Consider the following 21,107-nt stretch of genomic DNA (forward strand, 5'->3'; position numbering starts at 1 on the left):
TGCTACAGGTGAACCTGAACACGGAGCTGGGCGTGGGCAGTGCACAGGGCCTAAGGACTGGCATGGCTGTCAGCGCTGGACCCCGGCGAGGGGACTGCAGGGGGGGATGGGGGTCGCTGCAGCAGAGCACCGGGTGAAAACGACACTGGGGCCAAGGCCCCAAACGCCGAAACTGACGAATGCTGCGTAGACGAAAGCTACCGTTCCTGTTCCAAGCAGCGCAGACCCTGGCGCCGGCAGAAGGCTGCCGGGCCCTGGCCACGAAGCTCCTCTGGGCGCACGGGGTCGAGGACCAGCCCTGCACGCTGCAGTCTGAGGCGACGCGAGCCGACCCGGCTCTTGCGGGCGCTCCCATCACTCCCCGCGACGCCCGGAAGCCTTAGCCGGCGTGGCCGCGTGGTGGCGCCCGAGCGCACCTCCGCCTGCCCCGGGGTCACGTGGCACGGGGCGGCGCACCTGGATGACGCACCCCGGCGCAGCGCTCGCTCCGCCCACCTCCGTCACGTGGGCCGGCCGGCGCCACTTGATAACGCGGCGCCCGGGCCCTCGGCGCCGCTGCCGCCCCGCCCCGCCGCCACAGCCGCGCCGATTCCTTTTGTCCAAGATGGCGGCGCCGGGGGCGCTGCCTCCTGGGCCGCCGCCGCCGCCGTCACTGTGAGGAGCCTGCGGCCCGCCCGCCCGCCCGCCGCGCCGGCGCCATGAAACGGCAGAGCGACCGAGACTCCAGCCCCAGCGGACGCGGCTCGTCGTCGTCGGCAAAGCGGCCGCGGGAGCGCGAACGGGAAGCGGAGGCGGGCGGGCGGCGGGCGGCGCACAAGGCCTCCGGCGGCGCCAAGCACCCGGTGCCGGCGCGGACCCGCGACAAGCCCCGCGGAAGCGGCAGCGGGGGCGGGCATCGCGACGGCCGCGGCGCGGGGGACGCGAACCACCGCGCGAGCGGCGGCCGCTCCTCGGTCTCCGGCGCCGGCGGCGGGGGACGCGGCGGCAAGGCCTCGGGGGACCCGGGCGCCTCCGGCGCGTCGCCCCGCGCGTCCCCGCTGCCGCCGCCGCCCCCGCCGCCGCCGCCGCCGCCCGGGGCTGAGCCCGCAGGCCCCGGCTCGTCGGCGAGCGCACCCGAGTACAAGACGCTGCTCATCAGCAGCCTGAGCCCCGCGCTGCCCGCCGAGCACCTGGAGGACCGCCTCTTCCACCAGTTCAAGCGCTTCGGGGAGATCAGCCTGCGCCTGTCGCACACGCCGGAGCTCGGGCGCGTGGCCTACGTGAACTTCCGGCACCCGCAGGACGCGCGCGAGGCCCGCCAGCACGCCCTGGCCCGCCAGCTGCTGCTCTACGACCGCCCGCTCAAGGTAGAGCCCGTGTACCTTCGCGGCGGCGGCGGCGGGAGCAGCCGGCGGAGCAGCAGCAGCAGCGCCGCCGCCTCCACGCCGCCGCCAGGGCCCCCGGCGCCCGCCGACCCGCTCGGCTACCTGCCGCTGCACGGAGGCTACCAGTACAAGCAGCGCTCGCTGTCGCCGGTGGCCGCCCCGCCCCTGCGGGAGCCCCGCGCGCGCCACGCCGCCGCCGCCTTCGCGCTGGATGCTGCGGCCGCGGCCGCCGCCGTGGGGCTGTCCCGGGAGCGGGCGCTGGACTACTACGGGCTGTACGACGACCGCGGGCGCCCCTACGGCTACCCGGCCGTGTGCGAGGAGGACCTGATGCCGGAGGACGACCAGCGGGCCACTCGCAACCTCTTCATCGGGAACCTGGACCACAGCGTGTCCGAGGTGGAGCTGCGCCGCGCCTTCGAGAAGTACGGCATCATCGAGGAGGTGGTCATCAAGCGGCCCGCCCGCGGCCAAGGCGGCGCCTACGCCTTCCTCAAGTTCCAGAACCTGGACATGGCCCACAGGGCCAAGGTGGCCATGTCCGGGCGGGTGATCGGCCGCAACCCCATCAAGATAGGCTATGGCAAGGCCAACCCCACCACTCGCCTCTGGGTGGGCGGCCTGGGACCCAACACGTCGCTGGCGGCTCTGGCCCGGGAGTTTGACCGCTTCGGGAGCATTCGGACCATCGATCACGTCAAAGGAGACAGCTTTGCGTACATCCAGTACGAGAGTCTGGACGCAGCGCAGGCCGCCTGCGCTAAGATGAGGGGCTTTCCCCTGGGCGGGCCGGACCGCAGGCTCCGTGTGGATTTCGCCAAAGCAGAGGAGACTCGGTATCCCCAGCAGTACCAGCCCTCGCCGCTGCCTGTGCACTACGAGCTGCTCACGGACGGGTACACCCGGCACCGAAACCTGGACGCCGACCTGCGCGTGCGGGATAGGACCCCTCCGCACCTCCTCTACTCCGACCGAGACCGGGCCTTTCTGGAAGGGGACTGGACCAGCCCCGGGAAAGGCTCCGACCGCAGGAACAGCTTGGAGGGCTACAGCCGCTCTGTGCGCAGCCGGAGTGGTGAGCGCTGGGGGGCCGATGGGGACCGCGGCCTGGCCAAGCCCTGGGAAGAAAGGCGGAAGCGGAGGAGCCTTTCCAGTGACCGTGGCCGGACAGCCCACTCCCCTTACGAGGAGCGGAGCAGGACCAAGGGTGGTGGGCAGCCCTCTGAGCGGGGCTCGGACCGGACCCCTGAGCGCAGCCGCAAGGAGAATCACTCCAGCGACGGGAGCAGGGAGGTGAGCGGCAACTCCCTAAGCAACAGCAGGCACGGGGCGGAGGAGCGGGGCCACCACCACCACCACCACGAGGCGCCGGACCCCTCCCACGGCAAGAAGACGAGAGACAGCGAGCGCAATCATCGGACCTCGGAGGCCGAGCCCAAGCCCCCGGAAGAGCCAAAACAGGAACCCAAAAAGCTGAAGAGTCTGTCCGAGTATGCGCAGACGCTGCAGCTGGGTTGGAATGGGCTGCTGGTGCTGAAGAACAGCTGCTTCCCGACGTCCATGCACGTCCTCGAGGGGGACCAGGGTGTCATCAGCGGCCTCCTCAAAGACCACACTTCGGGGAGCAAGCTGACCCAGCTGAAGATCGCCCAGCGCCTTCGACTGGACCAGCCCAAGCTCGACGAGGTCACACGGCGCATCAAACAGGGGAGCCCCAATGGCTATGCGGTGCTCCTAGCCACCCAGGCTGCCCCCACTGGGCCTGGCACTGAGGGGGTGCCCACCGTGGAGCCAGGCCTGCAGAGGCGACTTCTCAGGAACCTGGTCTCCTACTTGAAACAGAAGCAGGCTGCGGGGGTCATCAGCCTGCCGGTGGGCGGATCCAAAGGCAGAGACAGCACGGGCATGCTCTATGCCTTCCCGCCCTGCGCCTTCTCCCAGCAGTACCTCCAGTCAGCACTAAGGACACTGGGCAAGCTCGAAGAAGAACACATGGTGATAGTTATAGTCAGAGACACTGCTTAGCCCAAACCTGGCTTTTCCAGGAAGCTCCCTGTTTGTGTCACAAAAGCAGTTATTTTAAAATCTGATCCCCTCCCTGCCCTGCCCTCTGGGTTTGAATTCCCTGCTGGGTTATTTTATTTGGCCGGGATCCAAGTCCTGTCCACCACTAAAACGAAGTTCTTAGGTTTCTGAGGATTTTTTGGTTTTTGTTTTTTTACAGTGATGAGAAGGGACGGTTATGTTCATTTCTGATGTATGAGATGCTGTCTGCTGTGTTCTGTATTTTTTTATTTTTTTGACTGTGGAAAGTTGTCAGTAAAGCCTTTGTCAGAGGATGCATTTTTAACCCTGTTGAGAGTCCTGGTTTAATCACGTTTTCTCTTAAAGAGTGGAAGACTTGCCCAGTGCATGCACACAAAGGCCAGCACCGCCGCACCCAGAAGTCCTGCTGCAGCAGTGGCTCTCCGCCCTCAGCTCAGCGCGGGGCTGAGTCAGGACTGGGCTCTGGACCCAGCTGCACTGGCGTGAGTAGAGCCCATGCACATGCAGGCGGCAAGCTTAAGTCCTGGCCAGCAGCGACTGGCAGTTTTGGGCTTTTTGTTTTCCTGCCTGTCCTAAATGCTGTGCGTGTCCATCAGTTTCAACTGGGGCTGCTGGACAGCGTGCCTAATCCTAATGCCAGTTTGCCAGTGGGAGTCTTCAGCAGATGTGGGGGGGTCTCATAGCTGGGGGAGGAGCAGTGTAACCATGCCAAGTGGTCCCGGTGCCACTGACCTGTCCAGCCACCCTCTGATTCAGCCCAGGGATAGCCAGCCATTGGGGGAGGGGGGAGGAGGTGGACTTCCTTGGTTAATTCCTGGACTTCACGGATGGTTCTTAGTTTTGGCTCTTCCTTTGGTTGTCAGGGCTGATGTGTTAACAGAGTGGGCCTGTGCTGTTCACCTAGAGCTTGTGGGGGGACACCGGTGCCCTGGCCTGAAGCTGCGGGAGAGTGCAGTGGGCTAGGGAGATGCCCTTGGTATCTGAAGTGGTTTCCTTTTTCCCAGGTGCAGTGGAGGAGCTGTGCCTGGACCTCTTGCCCCGGTGCTGAGAAGGTGGGGACCACTGAGAAAAAGGTACTTCTCTGGGGGGAAATGAGGTCACAGTAGGTAAGGTGTTGGCCATGCTCAAGTTTGAAACCATTTAAGCCAGGCAAGGGAGGAAATGGCCTTGCAGGCATCCTCTGGTTCCGGGTAGGAAGAAAGGCGGCTTACAGGAGGTCTCAAAATTCTGCCTTGTCCTTCTCTAATAAGGTAGTGTGGCCATGGCTGAAAAACCAGAGGCCAGCTGTGTCAGGGATCAGGGAGGAAAACCAAAGCACACAGAGACGGTCACCACGTGCCCTCCTTCAGTGTTTGGGTGGCAGCTTGGCTGCCCTAACAGGGATGGTTGTCAGGGCTCAGTGGAAGCTGTGGAAAGAGTAACGAGCCCACAGGTCAGCCAGGAACTCCAGGGTCCTCCCTGTGAGTCTAGGCCACCACCCCAGCCACTGTGAGGCAGCACAGGTGACAGCTGGGATTTCAGAGGCTGTGTGTGAGGCAGGGGCTCTGCGTGGCTGCTCGCTGGAGATGTGGAACAGGAAGGTGCCTGGGGAAGCAGCACCGAGCTTCTGCTGGTGCCCCCGAGAGAACAAGCGTTCCTAACAAAACGTTAGCACAGAAGGTGTTACTCAGGTTTATTTGTACTTGAGCAGTGGCCAGAGATACTGGGTATCCAAGCAAGTCAGTTGGCCACAAGAGGACACGCCTGCACCCTTCCAAAGTTGGTGCCACAGAAACAAGTAGGCCTTGTCCAAGGCATGTTGGCTGGCCCTGTAGATCTCAGCCTATGCCTGAGCCTTGGGCCCTGGAGCTGCCTTGCAATATTACAAGCAGTGCTTTGCTGGGCTGGAGCGTGCAGGACCCTGAACTGCCCTCCTAGATCAGTACAGGGAAACAGGCCAGAAACCTGGGTGGGGAGGACGCTTTAGCCGTGGCTCTGTCCACCCCTCATCAGGGAAGGGTGCCTTGTGGCTCCCAAAAAGAACTGAGTTGTGGTGAAGCACCACAGCCCACTGTGGGCCCTTCCTCCTCCCTTCGCAGCCATTCCCTTCCTGTGGTTCTTAGGACACAGCAGGGCCTGTGACCTCTCACAAGGGCTAGTGCTAGTGACAGGCCTTGGTTGTTTCAGGAGATTGGTCCAGGGAGGAAACTTCACTGTAGGTGCCCAGTGCCCCCACCTGGGGATCTGGTGCTTGAAAGCCAAAGCCTGAAAAGGCAAAATCAGACGGGGGGGGGGGGGGGGGGGGCTGGGGCTGGGGCTGGCTGTTCCGCGCATCTCCCTGAGGGAATCCGTTTCTGCCGTAGTGGAACACAGAAGGTTGATGTTTCCTGGGCCTCTCCAGGCACTTTCCTAAGGGCGTGTTGTCAAGGCAGCCAGGATTCTGCTTTCCCATTAGAGGTCCCCACGGCAACCTCGGAGACTCTAGGCAGGTGCTCCCAAGAGCTCCTGGCAGAGATGAGGGAGACTGGCTCGGATGACTTCATGGCTAGAATCCAGACAGTGCTTTGCTGCTTCTGAATTTTGAAACCATTTTCTTCTAATGTGTTCACCAGCAGACAGACCGCTGTGCGAGTCAGGTGCCAGCTGCCCATGGAAGCTGAGGCCTGTGCTCTGCAGAGGACCGAGAGAGCCGTCTGTGTGTGGCTTCAGAGTGTAACAGCCTGCATGGTGCCCTGCGGCCCAGCAAGGCTTTTTACCTGTCCCTGGAGAGCTTTAGCTGCCTTGTATTGCTTGTTTATCTTCTAACAACCAAATGTGTCCCCTCTTCTCGCAGTAAAATCTCTTTAGCTGTAGAATGCCTACGTAACAGAAGCCAGGAAGCTGCTATTTGGGCAAAATCAAAGGAAGAAAGGAACCAGGGACCAGGGCTAGACTGAACAGAAAGGTAGGAGCCCCTAACAACTTTAAGCACACGCCAGTACGCGCAGTAGCATTCTGTCCTCGGTATCCCTGACTTGCCAGGACAGGGAGCTCCAGTCCAGTGTGGATCCCGTTTAAGACGGTAATGGCAGTCCGAGCCGGGGGGACATAATGCGCTCACTGAGGCCCCCAGGACTGCCCTCTGGATCCGGAACCTGGGTACAGAGCGCGCATGCTCGCCTCAGCACAGCACCACGGTCAGGTTAGACAGGGACTGACGGCAGAATGTGTTCTGAGCGCCACTCCAGGCATCTTCTCTGGGGCCTGGCTAGAGTCGAAGGAAAGGGTCATGCCCACTGTGGCAAGAGAACAGGGAAAGGCCATAAACAAAGACAGACTTGTAGTTTATTTTGTATTTTTTTTTAAATAAATACACTTTACATTAAAGAAAAAGGCCTTTGATTTGTAATTTCCACATTGGGGAGAAAGGGAAGGAAAAAAAGATTTTTGAAAAACTGAATCACAAAGAAAAACAGAGGGAGTGAACTTATATCCTAAGTTACCTCAAATCCACAAAACCAGTATCCACAATGACAGCGCTGCCCCCAAACCATGAAGGTGGTAAATCTAGCACCGACTTGGCAAGCAAGTGGCACCCGCCTCCCCCTCCCTGGCACAAAGGAAAACAAATTAATCTGACAGTACATGAGGCAAAACAGGCTTAAAAATCATATATTATATTTATAATAAAATATTCTTAATCCTTATCAATTTAAGAAACCACGATTTTCCTTTTCATTTAAATACGTATGTAAAAATGCCTCTAGATTGTTCTTTAGACATCATTTTCTTCCAAAGAAAATGAAGTGCAGGGACAAGAGACCTGGTGGATATAAGTTCATACCCTCAGTTATAAATGCCTGTTGGTTGGTGGGTTTTTTTTTTTTTTTTTCATTTTTAAGTTTTGTAAAAAACTATTTTTTGTTCTTTAAGTAAAGAACGTTATACAAAGAAAATATATTGTGAAATACCCCAGAGACATGTTTTTTTTTTCCCTTGAGGAAAGATATGTCCATCCTAGGACAGGAGGGAAGCAGAGTAGGGCCAAAGCCCTGCCGTCTGTGTGTTGCTTCTGGTAGGCCCCTCGGATCCCAGGCAGCCTCTAAACCATCACCTCTGGAATGCAGGGCTTGCAGTCCTTCAGAGACAGCCCCGTGAGAAAGGAAGGGAACGTATTCTGAATTCATTCCACTCAGTTTCTCGCCTGCCAACATTTTCCAAGTGGTGCTTGCTCCTCACTCATTCAGAGATAAGATGATGTCATCTTCCAGATCAGAGTTGTCAGAGCTGTCGGCTAAAAGGGGAGAGGGGAGAGCAGGTTATTTGTGAGGCCTGCAGGAAGGAAGCACTGCATTCATGTGTATCTATGACAGGGCAAAGTTAATTACAAGTTTCCAGAAAGAAGAAAACACAGCAATTAACTCCCCAGAGCTGGCTCTGGAGAATGTACCTGTTGTTAGCAACAGCTGTCACACCCCTGGGACCTCTCGCTTTCCTACCTGAAGGGCCTGGACACCGTTGGGGGCTCTACTAGGGGGCCCTGAAGCAATCAGTGAGCAAATTAAGATTTTCCACCCCTGGCACTTTGAATAGCTGCCAAGGGCTAAGGGGAGCAGTGAATTAGCCCCCAGGACTCCTGGCCTCTTGGTATCCTTCAGGGATGGCCAGAGGAGGCCCACGTGACCTCAAGGCATCACAAAAAAGCAGGCTGACTCCAAGCAAGAGAGATTTTTCTTAAAACCTCTTTGCCACTCCTGTCTCCAGTCCTCAGAAGACCACAAAAAAGCAGAGACCACCAATCTAGGGTTCACCGCTCCATCTAATATGCAAATCTAATTTTCAACCTAATATGCAAGGACCACATTCTCAGAGTGGTACAGGCACACATGCAGCGATGCCACAGGAGGAGCTGTAGGCCTTACGATGTACTGAACGTCAGCAGGAAGCAGCTGTCACCCCTGGAAGATAAGAAACTGCTGGACCCTTTGCCATCTCAGGCAAGTAATGAACACATCTAATGCTGTGGAGGGGGAAGCTGGGGTGGCAGGAAGGACTCTTAAAATTCAAGTCAGTGCCGCATGCCTGGCTAATCCAGATGAGAGAGAAATGTAGTGGGGCCTCACTGGTAGACTCATACTTGCTGAGTGAAAGAAAAGCAAAGGTCTCAGTGCCCACCGCCGTTAGCTAGGGCAACACTTGACCAAGTGGACAGCACGATCCTGAGCTGATTGGAGGTCTGCAGTGCCTGGCGGCTCTTGAGGTTCCCGTGGGGAGGAAGGGAATCTGCTGGTTGCAAAGAATCCCTCATCAGCCTCTCCAGTCCCTGAGAAAAATCAAGCTTGGAGCAAGCTAAGGAAGAAAAGATGCATTTTCCCAAACCTGCCTTCACTGCAAACTCCTTTGGGCAAAACCTGAAGTAGACAAAGTCTAGTCCAGGATGCAGCACGGCCCCCTGAGGAAGCAAGTGCTCCTGGGTCTGAATAGGCAGCAGCGTGCCTCGTTCTGGGGAAGGGAGGCGAAAACAAGGTGGGGACGTCAAAAGCACTGACACCTACAACACAGCTCAACAAGCAAGCCGCCTCCACTTCAGCACTGAGAGCTCCCAGAGGAGGAAGTACCCGAAGACTGAGGTCTCCGTCCCTGAAGCAAGCACGACACTGCTATGCCGAGACCCTACCACTCACTTCCTGGTACTATGGCAGGCGCTGGAAAACCATCCCCCAGCGCTCAGGCACTCTGAGCCACTGGCGCCACCACTGCCTGCCATCAGCTGCACAGCTATTAAGAGCAAACAAAGACTGCCAAAGCAGCACAGCGAGGGTCACAGCTCACTCTTCAAGCAAGTAACTGCCAGGCTCCAGGTTCAGGTCTGCATCTAGAATCAATGCAATAGACCCTACCAGTTCCAGGACTTACGTCAAGTTACACAGGGACCCACGGATGTCCAAAAAGAGCTATTGCTCCCGAGGATTCACATGAGGCAAACCAAGGGGCCTGAGCACACGGGCTGCTCTGCCAAGAGGTGCTGTGACTCTTAGGAAACCCAGTAAGAGCACTGGTGTGCCCAGTGTCAGCGCCAGCTCTCCATCCACATCTTAGTCCTGGAATCCAAGCTGAAATGCTTGCAAGCTGTCATCTGTTTTCATATAAATACTCAAATCCAAATTAAAGTAACAGTATTCTAACAAAATGAAAGTTGTCCTTAGCAGGCATCTCCTAGAGGTGGCAGTGATTTTTCAGGCCCAGTACATACGGTGGTTTTATATTCAAGAATGGAAAGCAGGCCAGCGCCACAGCTCAACAGGCTAATCCTCCACCTGCAGCGCTGGCACCCCTGGTTCTAGTCCCGGTCGGGGCGCCGGATCTGTCCCAGTTGCTCCTCTTCCAGGCCAGCTCTCTGCTGTGGCCAGGAAGGCAGTGGAGGATGGCCCAAGTGCTTAGGCCCTGCACCCGCATGGGAGACCAGGAGAAGCACCTGGCTCCTGGATTTGGATCAGCCCAGTGCTCCGGCTGTAGCAACCATTTGGGGGGTGAACCAATGGAAGGAAGACCTTTCTCTCTGTCTCTCTTTCACTAACTCTGTCAAAAAAAAGAATGGAAAGTGTAAGGGGGAGCATGCAAGCTCTGTCAGCAGTGCCCACCTCAGGGATGTTGCTCGGTGCTGCTGAGAGCTGCCCCTCTCAGAACCACGTGCTGCTTTATCCAGGAGTCACCAGCACAGGCAGGAGACAACTGGAACTTGACTTCAGACCCCTGTCCTTGTGGGAGTTACAAAAACTGAAGCATGGGAGATGACACAAGTTGAAGCTAGTTCTTCAGGACTCAGGAAAAGGAAATGAACAAACAGAAGCCGCACAGAAACGGCCTTCAGAAGGGACTGGGCCAGAGCAGGAAGGAAGAGCTGCTCACAGGAGGGCCGTTACATCTGCCTCACATCACACAGACCAGCACCCCTGAGGAGCTGCTTCTGATCTGAGCCTCGCCCTGCGGAGAGCCACGCTTTCCCCCTCTCTGAAGCTGGTCCTCCAAAGCACAGGCTGACTGCACAGCTCCAACCTATTTTTGGAAATAAGTTTCATTAGCACAGCCGTCATCATTTCACCTCCATGCTGTCCCTGCTTTCTGATTACAACAGCAGGGCCCAGGTGGCCCACAAAGCATAAAATATTTACTGTCTGCTCTTACAGAAAAGGTTAGCCAAACTCTGCCTGAAAGAAAAGAGGTGACAGTTTTTTGGTTTGGATACACAGTCTAAGGGGAAAGCAGGGGATCAACGATGGGAAAGTGCTTTCCCCAAGGGAACCAGAGTGAGTCAGCAGTTAGAGGGCACAGAGCCCTGCCGTGGCCTGCCTCCTGGGTTGGACTGGCACCAGAACAAGGATCTCACTTGGTGCCATGGCTCAGCCCAAACCCTACACTCTACTTACTATCCCCCAGGATCAGTTCCACTTCTTCATCCGCATCAGAGTCTTCGTCTTCGCCATCCTCTCCCTCCTCCAGGAGGTTGGCCAGCTCCTCGTCAGAAGGAGAGAAGTCATTGTCCCCATCCTCTGCAGCATTCTCATTGTTCTCGTCCTCCTCCAACTCTGCCTCCAGCAGCTGATCCGTGTCCAGCTCATCCAAATCATCAGTGTCGTCGTCATCTTCATCATCGTCTTCTTCCTCCTGTTCTTCCTCTTCCTGGTAAGAGAGCAGTAACTCCATTAGGGACACAGGAGGAAGCGGTCAGCAGACGGTGTTAATCTAGACAGCAGACTCTGGACCAGCCAGACTTGTTGACGATGGCAGCCACGTCCCCAAGATGCTCAAAGCACCTCCTGTGCAAGAATGACAGCTGCCGGAAGTATTAGTGATCACGCAGCCCTTATCCAAGGAAAGCAAAACACACCCCACAGCATGCCGCCACCCATATTCTGAGCCCGAGAGAGCTCTGTCTGCTGCACAGCTACAGCAGTGAAATCAGATTTTTTTACCTGGAATCTAAAAGGCAAAGCTTTAACAAAAAGAAGAAAGAACTCTGCTGCTGAGCTGTCAGGTTCCTAAGCCCTCAAGTTCCTGCCCTTGATTCTCTAACCAAAAACGTGGGCAAACCCCTAGCAGTGCCATCACACACACCTGATGATCTCAACACTGCAGCAAGACAGACTTCCAGCAGGGACCACTGACACACAGCACCTCCTGTTACACTCCCCCACAAAAACATGCTAGTTAGAGACTGTGCCTCCTGCCACTTCCTTTTTCTTTTCTTTTTTTTTTTAAAAAGATTTATTTTAAAGGCAGCACTAGAGAGAAAGTTGACAGGCTGTACCAAAGATGATCTATTAAGGGATGATGTCAGAACTACAATACAAGTGTGATTAAAACCCCAGGCAGGGGGCCGGCGCTCTAGTGTAGCAGGGAAACCTGCTGCCTGCAGTGCCGGCATCCCATATGCACACCGGTTCAAGTCCTGGCTGCTCCTCTGACGATCCAGCTCTCTGCTGTGGCCTGGGAAAGCAGTAGAAGATGGCCCAAGTCCTTGGGTCCCTGTACCCACGTAGGAGACCCAGAAAAAGCTTCTGGCTCCTGGCTTTAGATTGGCGCAGCTCTGGCTGTTGTGGCCATCTGGGGAGTGAACCAGCAGATGGAAGACCTTCTGTCTCTGCCTCTCTTTCAAATGAATAAATAAATCTTTAAAAACAAAAAAACCTAGGCAGGCTCTTTCCTCTGCGTTGCACTACCTCCTTAACAAAGGAAAACTGACTAAATACCTACTGTGTGCCAGTTTCTGATAGCAAGTCCTTGAAATGCATTTTCTTTTTTGGTTTAAAACCCATTTCACGGTATTTCATTATCAAAATCTATGATCAAAATTCCAGGACAACTAAGGTCACTTTACTAACACAACATCTCATCCTGACTACTATGAAGTGCTCTTAACTACTAGAACTGGAAAGATCTAGATGAGTAAGAAACAGCATGAGAATGTAATTTGGGCAAAATCAGAGGAACTGAAATAACATTAGGATAAAAGATATTCTCTGAAAAAAGCTGTTTCTTGAGTCCTCTTTCTTAAAATATAATTTACATACAGTGAAGTTCACCTTTTAAGTTCTGTGACTTTGGATAACTTCATACAGGAGTGAACTACTACCACAATCAAGAGAAAGAATTGTTACATCAACCCCCAAAAAGCCTCAGGCAGCCCTTATAGTCAACTCCTATCACCTACTCTCAGATTCTGACAGCAACAGAATGTCTCTACTTTTCCTTTAGCATGAATGTCATTTATATAATAAATGGAATCATATATAGGCTTATTTTTTTTGCCTTAATGTATTTAAACTTTTCAAAAACCTGAGTCACTGATTTATAGGTCTATAAACTTTGGTAAATGTTTCGATTTGTGTAACTAACAACATAAGCTACAGAACAGTTTTATTACCCTCCTCCCACCAAATTAATTCTTGTTCCTTTAAAGTCAATACCAGTCCCCTACAACTAATAACATAGCAATGACATATTTTTGTCTTTATATCTTTGTCTTCTGAAGAATGTCATATAAGTAGAATTACACAGTATGTGGCTTTATTAAGAGTGATTTTCACTAAGAATAATGTATTTATGGTTCATCCACGCATTGGGTATATCAATAGTTCTTACTTCTGACTTGTACTCCACTATGGATTTACTACAACTCCATTTCCCAGTTAAGCACATTCAGGTCCTTTCCAGTTTTGGTAACTATGAATAAAGCTACTATATTAACATTTACTTTATTTATTTGGAAGGCAGAGTTAGAGAAAGAGAGCTTCCATCTGCTGGCTCACTCACCAGAGAGCTGCAACATTCAGGGCTGGGCCAGGCTGAAGCCAGGAGCTCATCTGGGTCTCCCACGTGGGTGCAAGCACTTGGGCCACTTCCCACTCCTTTCCCAGGCACATTAGTGGGGGCTGGATCAGAAGTGGAGCAGCTGGGACTCAAATTGGCAGATGTGGCAGGCAGAAGCTTTACCTGTTAACGCCACAACACTAGCCCCATCCTTCTGTTCTGCAGAGAACTTCCCAACGGCCAGAAAACCACCCTTGGCTTCATAAATAGCACATTCTGACATCTGCCACAGATTTCAGCTTTACATTAGAATCTAAATTGTTTCTCAACAGCCTTCTCTACCTGGTAAGAATGACAGGCATTCCCACACAAGTGCAACCAACATGTACACACCTATCTCCCTGTTCAATCATCAGCTGTCATTCTAACCCCTGCAACATCAAAATAGAAGAATTTACTTCACACATCAGCTTGATAAAAGCTGGGACAGGACAAGCCCAACCTAAGTTTAAAAACAGTTTTTTCATCTTGAAGGTGTTACTGCCTGCCAAGCACTTACAAGACCAACAGGCTTTGTGTGTACCCAGCCCCCACCAGCTGTGACGTACACCAGGCTCGTGCAGCAGGGCAGCTCTGCTTTACGGACTGCTGATACTCTTGGAAGCACCATCAGAGACCTTCCGATAGGCTGTCTGAGCCAACGACTTAGACTTTTCAACAATTCCTGGCAGCAGAAACTGGTCCTTTAAATACTCAGTAGTCTTAATAATTGCACACAAGTGTGTTTATCTGTATCAGATCATTGGGTGTGCAAATTTACACATGTAATGGCCTCAGATTAATCCAAAGCCTTGGTCACAGGGGTGCACAGGTGGATGGCCACTAGGCATCCACTCCCGTGAAAGGAGCTCAGAGCGCCGGAGGCAGCACGGATTCATGGAAACACAGGCGAGGTCACAGCCCACCCATGAGCACAGACATGCATGCAAGTAACTGGGAAAGGACAGGCAGGATCAAACTTCAGGAAAAAATAATCCCGATTACAACTTTGTCCTTTTCTCCAGTTATATTTTCATACTGGCCTTGACCAAATTTAGCTCTGATCTATTAAGTAAGGACCACAATTTAAAAGTAAGTATAATAGGGACAGGCATTTGATGTGGTGGGTTAAGATACCATGTGGGACATCCACTCCTGGCTGCACTCCCAATTCCAGCTTCCTGCTAATGTACCACCCTGGGAGCCAGCAGGTGATAGCTCAGTTTCTTTGTGGGCCCGTTACCCACACAGGAGACCCAGATGAGTTCCCAGCTCCAAGCTTCTGCCTGGAGCACCCCCGGCTGTTGCAGGAAATTGAGGAGTGAACCAGTGACCAGGAGATTTCTGTCTGCCTCTGTCTTTCAAATAATCAACTTTAAAGACACGTACAGTAAAGGAGAGTCTCCGCGCCCTGCCTGTGTCTCATGCTTTTATGGAGCAGAACAATTATATTTAAGACAGCACAATTTTTAAAGGCAGATTAAACTTCAAAAAGGCAGTGGCTGGCCAGCAAATGCAGGAAGATAGTTCTTTAATTTCTAAAAACTCCAGGAGATACGGGGAAGAAAACTACCAGGAGTAATACTGGAAAATAGGTCAAGCAAAGTGCAAGCTTTGAACTACAGAAAACCCAAATTTTTCCTGTAGGCTACAAACCCAGCCTTGCAGCAGAAGAAAAGGTTGTGTATTTACATGAGGACATCACAAGTGCCCTGATGGGGGTGGGGGGGACGAGCAGGAAGAAGGGCGCCATCTGCACCAGAGCTGCAAGGGACACGAACATATGTTCTCACTGTCCACTCGTTCCCCGAGGCTGCCTTTCCTTACGGATTTGTCACCCTGGGAGCGGCCACACACTGCTGTTCTAAATCTCCCACCTGAAACCAGCGTCATGAAGCACGGGCTCCTGAGCACCTGTCAGAACTGCTGTGTAGAATAGTTTCTGTGCCTGACTCCAAAAAAGCCTTTTAGAAGCATTCTGTGCTGGTCAAGAACCCGAATGACAACAGGAGCCCCTCTCCTTCCTAAGACTAAAGTGTCCCAAAAAGTAAACACTAAAAAAAAAAAAAAAAACCTTATTGGAATCCTGGCTCAACTCCACCAACATCTAAATCATGTTAATGTTTGGATCTAGAAATCCTATGATTTTTAATTCTCTAACGCTTCTTTTAGGCTTTGGAAACAAGAATAGAAGGATTCAGGGCCAAGCCATTTTCAGTTAAGCCACTACCAGACTTCTCTACAGGAAAATTCCAGACTCTTCTCTCTCTGACCTAAGTTAACTTCGTAGTTACCCAAATCCCCCAAACCCTGCAGAGATAACCAACTTCCCCTTCCAGGACAGAGAACAGGTAACTGGCATCGGCTCCCTCAGGTGCCCGCTGCTCCCCTCTCCACTTCTGAGGAGGAAGCCAGGCCCCCACTCTCGCTCTGGGCCACAGATGCCATTTTTCTCATCTCCCCTCTGCCCCCCACATCCACTTTCACATTCTTCTCCACTGGCTCCTCTTTTATGCCTAAAGTTCCAAACTTCTCCAAACCTAACACTCCATCCACACAGCCCTCAAATTCCTGAACCTACAGATTTTTGAAAGGAATGGCCTTCACCTGTGCCAGCCTGCAAACTCTCAGCTGTCTCTGGCTTATTCATCTGTTCCTCTCCCTCCAACACTCCTCCACCGGCAGCAGTTAATGAGAAAGCCAGGCTGTCTCTGTTGAATCCGACTCTATTAGCGTGATGATCGATTTAGGAGTATGTTCCTTACCCTCAGAAGGTCACTGTTGCTATCTGAAAATGTTAGTGCGTGTATATATAAGCTCTTCAGAAAGCACCTGGAAAACAAACGTTTGTTCTGATTGCCATTACCGAAACCCTCCTAAAAGGAATAAGAAGACCTAAACAGGTAACTTTTGGGCTTCTTTGCAGTGGCTACCACTAGCCAATCCTGGATCCCAAGTCAGCCTGCTGACCTGATCATTGAGTCTCTTCTAGATCTTGCCACTGAGGCACAAGATTCCTCCAACTTTTATTTCTGCTTTCACGTTTCCTCTCATTCACAAACCCTGAACTCTCAGTAGCCAGCTCTATTCATCTGTACTACAGAAACTTAAAAACCTTGCCATTCTACAATGAATTAAAAGCACGCCTAAACCTAGCACCTTTTCCACACTTTCCTCAGTTACTATGTCAACATCTCAAACATTTGTTTCACTTCTCCCACTTTCACAGCTTCACACCCAGTCAACTTCCACTTTTCACAGGACCGGGGGGCCCCCCAGTGCTCCCTCCTGTACGCTTTCAGAACACGCTTCCCCCCAGCCGGCCTCCAGGCTTTCCATTCTGTGGATTTAATCCTCCCCAGTCAAAACCCCATAATACTACTCATGTTATAGAATCGCAACAGAGGGCAACAGCCCTTTACTGAGTATCCAGTGCCAGGTTCTCTGAGTCTTAATCTCCCCTGTTAAATGAGGTAGCTCTTACTCAGATGTGACCACCAGAATCAACTGAGAAAACATTTTCTAAAAACATGTGCCTAAACCATGTACCCAAGGATGATGGAGCCAAACTTTCCAAATGACATTCACCCAAGTGGATTCTGGGTTCTCCCAGGACCTGTGCAATGCACCCCTGCACAACATGACAGCTGAAATACCTTGTAGTTCTCAAGTTCTGCTTTCCTGTAATAGTACACCATTTCCAGAGACTCCCAGTGACAGAACCACAAAGACAAATCCAGGTACTCCCAACTGCCCTTCTCCACCACAAACTGTCTTTATGATTGACACAATTTTAATTTTTTTTTTTAAATATTGGTGCAGCATTTGTTTCTATGCCATTCACGACCCTTCTTGAATTAATCTAAAAACTAGGATACCTTATAAAATTTTAATTCAAACCTGACCCTACTGCCTTGATACTTTAGAATGTCATATTTTGCTAAATTTAAATTCCTTCTTCTTTTACCATTCGTTTCTGGTTCTGGCATTAACTTCCTTAAAAGCTATGGGTTCATTTCAGGGTCAGAAATGCTTGTATTTTTCTCTCTTCACAGAATCTTCTAACTCCAGAACATTTTAAAGTGTTCTCAGGGGGGCAGGGAGGGGATGAGCAGGGAAGAGCCTTCCCGGAGTCCTCATGCGCCGCTCTGACCAGGGTGCAGTGGTGTGTAATTAGGAAGACTCTTCCCATCCGCTCCTAGGCAGTGGAAAGCACACAGGAAGCACAGCACAGTGTGGCCCAGATTCCAAACTGGAGTGGAGAGGAGACAGCATTATTCTTTGTGGAGCTTTTTCTTTATAAATTTAAGGTCAACTATAATTAACTGAAATGTATTAGCTTTTCAAAGTCTAACAACAATGATCAATTACTAATCTTTGGCTCTATAATTTTCTAAAAGTCAACCTCAAAGTTGACTGAATTGATTTTTACAAATACAGATACCAATCTTCTAATGGATAATAAAAACTCTGACAAGTAACAGGCTTATCTGGGCTTTCCTAAAATGCAGGCAGACTAGCAACCTCCAGAACCAAACATTTATGCCTGTCAAATACATTGTGTATGCTTTCATTCATCAATATGGAGGTACAGTTCATCCCTTCCTGTTACAATTTCCAAACTTAATTACATATAATGGTTAAAGGTTGGGGCACCGGATTCTGTCCCGGTTGATCCTCTTCCAGTCCAGCTCTCTGCTGTGGCCCGGGAAGGCAGTGGAGGATGGTCCAAGTGCTTGGGCCCTGCACCCGCATGGGAGACCAGGAGGAAGCACCTGGCTCCTGGCTTCAGATAAGCGCAGTGCACCAGCCGTAGTGGCCATTTGTGGGGTGAATGAAGGGAAGGAAGACCTTTCTCTCTGTCTCTCTCTTTCATTGTCTAACTCTGCCTGTCACCAAAAAAATAAATAAATAAATAAATAAAATTAAAAAAAACACCTATTTTTATGGTGTGTATCTCAATAAAGCTTTTCCAAATAAATAACCATTTTATTCAGGTAGTTTATGCTGGACCACTTAATGAGATGGCAGCTGACTCTATGCTTCTGAGTTTATTTTGCTAAGGTGTAAAGGCAAATTCAAAGGTGCTGGTCACAGGTGTCTGCACACCTAAGCCATAGATGTCATACCTGGAACATCTGGGACCTGAGAGCAGATATTTAGACTAGGACAAAACTTTGAGTAGCAAATGAGTCATATGAAAATTAAAAGTCTCTAGTTTCAAAATCAGATGAAATATAAAGGAACAGAATTTACAAAAAAAAAAGAAGAAGAACCTGCAGCTGGCACAGGAAGAAGCAGTGAAATCAGAGATAGTAAATATAGCAAAAATACTACAAGATTCTAGGACAAATGTGGAGCAAGGAAATTAAGGTTACAAAGAAGACTTCCTTAGATATACAGTGTCATCCTAACATAGCTCTAAATCAGAAGCAAAACGCTGAGGGCGTGTGGGGAAAGCAGGTCTCCAGTGGCTGTCCTTCACACATAACACACACCAGATGACTGGTAAGGGGCATGTGTCAATGCAGCGAAACAGGCCTAGATCTGGAGAAACCCGCAAAGCAGGCTTATCTGCCCATCACATCCATACCAAGCCAAACACCGAGTCCTGTTAGAGCTAGAAAGGTTCAAGCTCTTCTATAGACTGGGCCACTGAGCTACTCATGGGCCCTCTGAAGCCTGCCCCTCTCGATCCTGGCTGTCCTGGCCGCACAGCACGGATGGAAGTCCTACCCACCACCCTATGTGCTCTCTAGGGTCTTCTCCTTAATCACTGAAAACTGAAGTTAAGCAAAACTGCAGAAGGAGATCCGGTCAGTCTCTTCCCCGATCCAATGCTCCTTGAAGAGGATGGGAGAAACAATGCTTAATTCTCTTATGGTAGTCTATTGCTTCTACATAACCAGCCACCTATCTCCCAGTGCCTTCTGCCTCTCACCACTCCACACTCTAAGAGCCCAACTCAAAGAACAGCCTCCATTCCCGAGATGCCCGGGCAAGCCCAGGTTCCCTTCGAGCGCTGACCTCTCCTCAGAGACAGACACTGGACATCACAGGCACCCAGGTGATGTTCTCCAGAAGACTGCCGCCCAGGATCTTGTCAACTGCAAACTCTTGGAGGGGAAGGACAATGGTGTTGGTAAACAGTTTCAAATCAAGCTGCTTTGCTTCAGATTTACAGTTAAATATGTAACATCCAAAAAGGCTCAGACAGAACCGATACCCACAAGGGAATAATAATTCCAGAGGACCAGACAGCCTACAGCCACCAGAATCACTGTAATGTACAACCAAGTGGCTTGACAACTGAACCTTCTAGGTCCATTTAAGAGTACATCTTGGCCGGCGCCGCGGCTCACTAGGCTAATCCTCCGCCTTGCGGCGCCGGCACACCAGGTTCTAGTCCCGGTCGGGGCACCGATCCTGTCCCGGTTGCCCCTCTTCCAGGCCAGCTCTCTGCTGTGGCCAGGGAGTGCAGTGGAGGATTGCCCAAGTGCTTGGGCCCTGCAGCCCATGGGAGACCAGGAGAAGCACCTGGCTCCTGCCATCGGATCAGTGCGGTGCGCCGGCCGCAGTGCGCCTACCGCGGCGGCCATTGGAGGGTGAACCAACGGCAAAAGGAAGACCTTTCTCTCTCTGTCTCTCTCTCATTGTCCACTCTGCCTGTAAAAAAAAAAAAAAAAAAAACATCTTGGCCGGCACCACGGCTCAATAGGCTAATCCTCCGCCTGCGGCACCAACACCCCGGGTTCTAGTCCCAGTCGGGGCGCCAGATTCTGTCCCAGTCGCTCCTCTTCCTGTCCAGCTCTCTGCTATGGCCTGGGAGTGCAGTGGAGGATGGCCTAAGTGCTTGGGCCCTGCACCCCATGGGAGACCAGGAGAAGCATCTGGCTCCTAGCTTCAGATCAGCACAGAGGCCACTGGGGGTGAACCAACGGAAAAAAGGAAGACCTTTCTCTCTCTCACTGTCCACTCTGCCTCTAAAAAAAAAAAAAACAAACAAACAAAAAAAAAAAACTACATCTTGTTTCATAACAGCTGAAGTGAAAAATTATGCATTAAGGGAACAGAGTGTCTAAGGTAGAATGAAAAAAAAAAACAGACACTATTAAGAAAGCCATTTGGGGCCAGCACTGTGGCATAGTGGGTTAAGCTGCCATCTGCAGCACCAGCATCTCATGTGGGTGCCAGTTTGAATACAGGCTGCTCTACTTCCAATCCAACTTCCTGCTAATGCACATGGGAAGGCAGTAGGAGATGCCCCAAGTCCTTGAGTCCCTGCACCCATGTGGGAGACCCATAAGAAGCTCCTGGCTTCAGCCAGGCCCAGCCCTAGTTGTTGTAGCCATTTGGCAAGTGAACCGGAGGATGGAGGATCTCTCTCTAACTCTGCCTTTAAAGTAAGTAAATAAAATCCTAAAAGAAAATCCACTCAAGGAAGCCATACAAAATTTGGAGGATTTACACCACTTCCAAGCTCTGCTACCAAGACAGACTAACAAAATGCACAAGGTAAATAGCACAACGTTCACGAAAACATTAAAGAGCTCAAGTATCAATCTGAAGCCCTGTCCACTGGACCTCTATCTTGTAACCCACACGGGCTTTAAACACTGCTGGTCCCTCACCCGTGATGCCAAGGCCTTCACAGGCCCTGCGGCTGGAGGCACTGAAGGAAGGCTTTCTTCACTAGAAGATCCCTGGCAGCACCTCGTGATCCCTAACGCTGGTGCTAAGTCTGCATTAGGATACATGTGCTGTGTGAAAAACCATGCTGCTGAGGACCTCCTTTTCAGGAAAGAACCAAGGAAGATTCCCATGGCATTCAGAAGGCATCATGACAATGCCATCTGTGAGGAGGGGAGGGAGAACCTCCAGCCAGGAGCA

General features: G+C 51.9%; 2 protein-coding genes across 2 annotated transcripts in view; one reads left to right on the forward strand and one right to left on the reverse strand.

Annotated features, from left to right (window-relative positions):
* Positions 1 to 698: 698 nt before the first annotated feature.
* On the forward strand, positions 699 to 3,714 carry RBM15B (RNA binding motif protein 15B). The gene has a single exon (XM_062200988.1). The coding sequence runs from the start codon at positions 699 to 701 to the stop codon at positions 3,387 to 3,389; it is 2,691 nt and encodes an 896-aa protein (XP_062056972.1). The 3' UTR covers positions 3,390 to 3,714.
* A 2,978-nt stretch (positions 3,715 to 6,692) lies between these two features.
* Positions 6,693 to 21,107, reverse strand: part of DCAF1 (DDB1 and CUL4 associated factor 1) — an 84,661-nt gene continuing 70,246 nt past the window's right edge. Inside the window, exons 23-24 of the mRNA XM_062200990.1 lie at positions 10,796 to 11,048; positions 6,693 to 7,662 (exon numbers count right to left, since the gene is read on the reverse strand). Of these exons, the coding sequence (XP_062056974.1) occupies positions 7,604 to 7,662; positions 10,796 to 11,048 (312 nt within the window). The 3' untranslated portion in view covers positions 6,693 to 7,603. The remainder of the gene's footprint in view (positions 7,663 to 10,795; positions 11,049 to 21,107) is intronic.

The sequence above is a fragment of the Lepus europaeus genome, chromosome 9 (assembly GCF_033115175.1).
Source record: "Lepus europaeus isolate LE1 chromosome 9, mLepTim1.pri, whole genome shotgun sequence".
Taxonomy (NCBI): Eukaryota; Metazoa; Chordata; class Mammalia; order Lagomorpha; family Leporidae; genus Lepus; species Lepus europaeus.

Bases quoted from the DNA above. Each gene is read 5' to 3' on its own strand.
- RBM15B (XM_062200988.1), top strand. From the start codon at position 699: ATGAAACGGCAGAGCGACCGAGACTCCAGCCCCAGCGGACGCGGCTCG.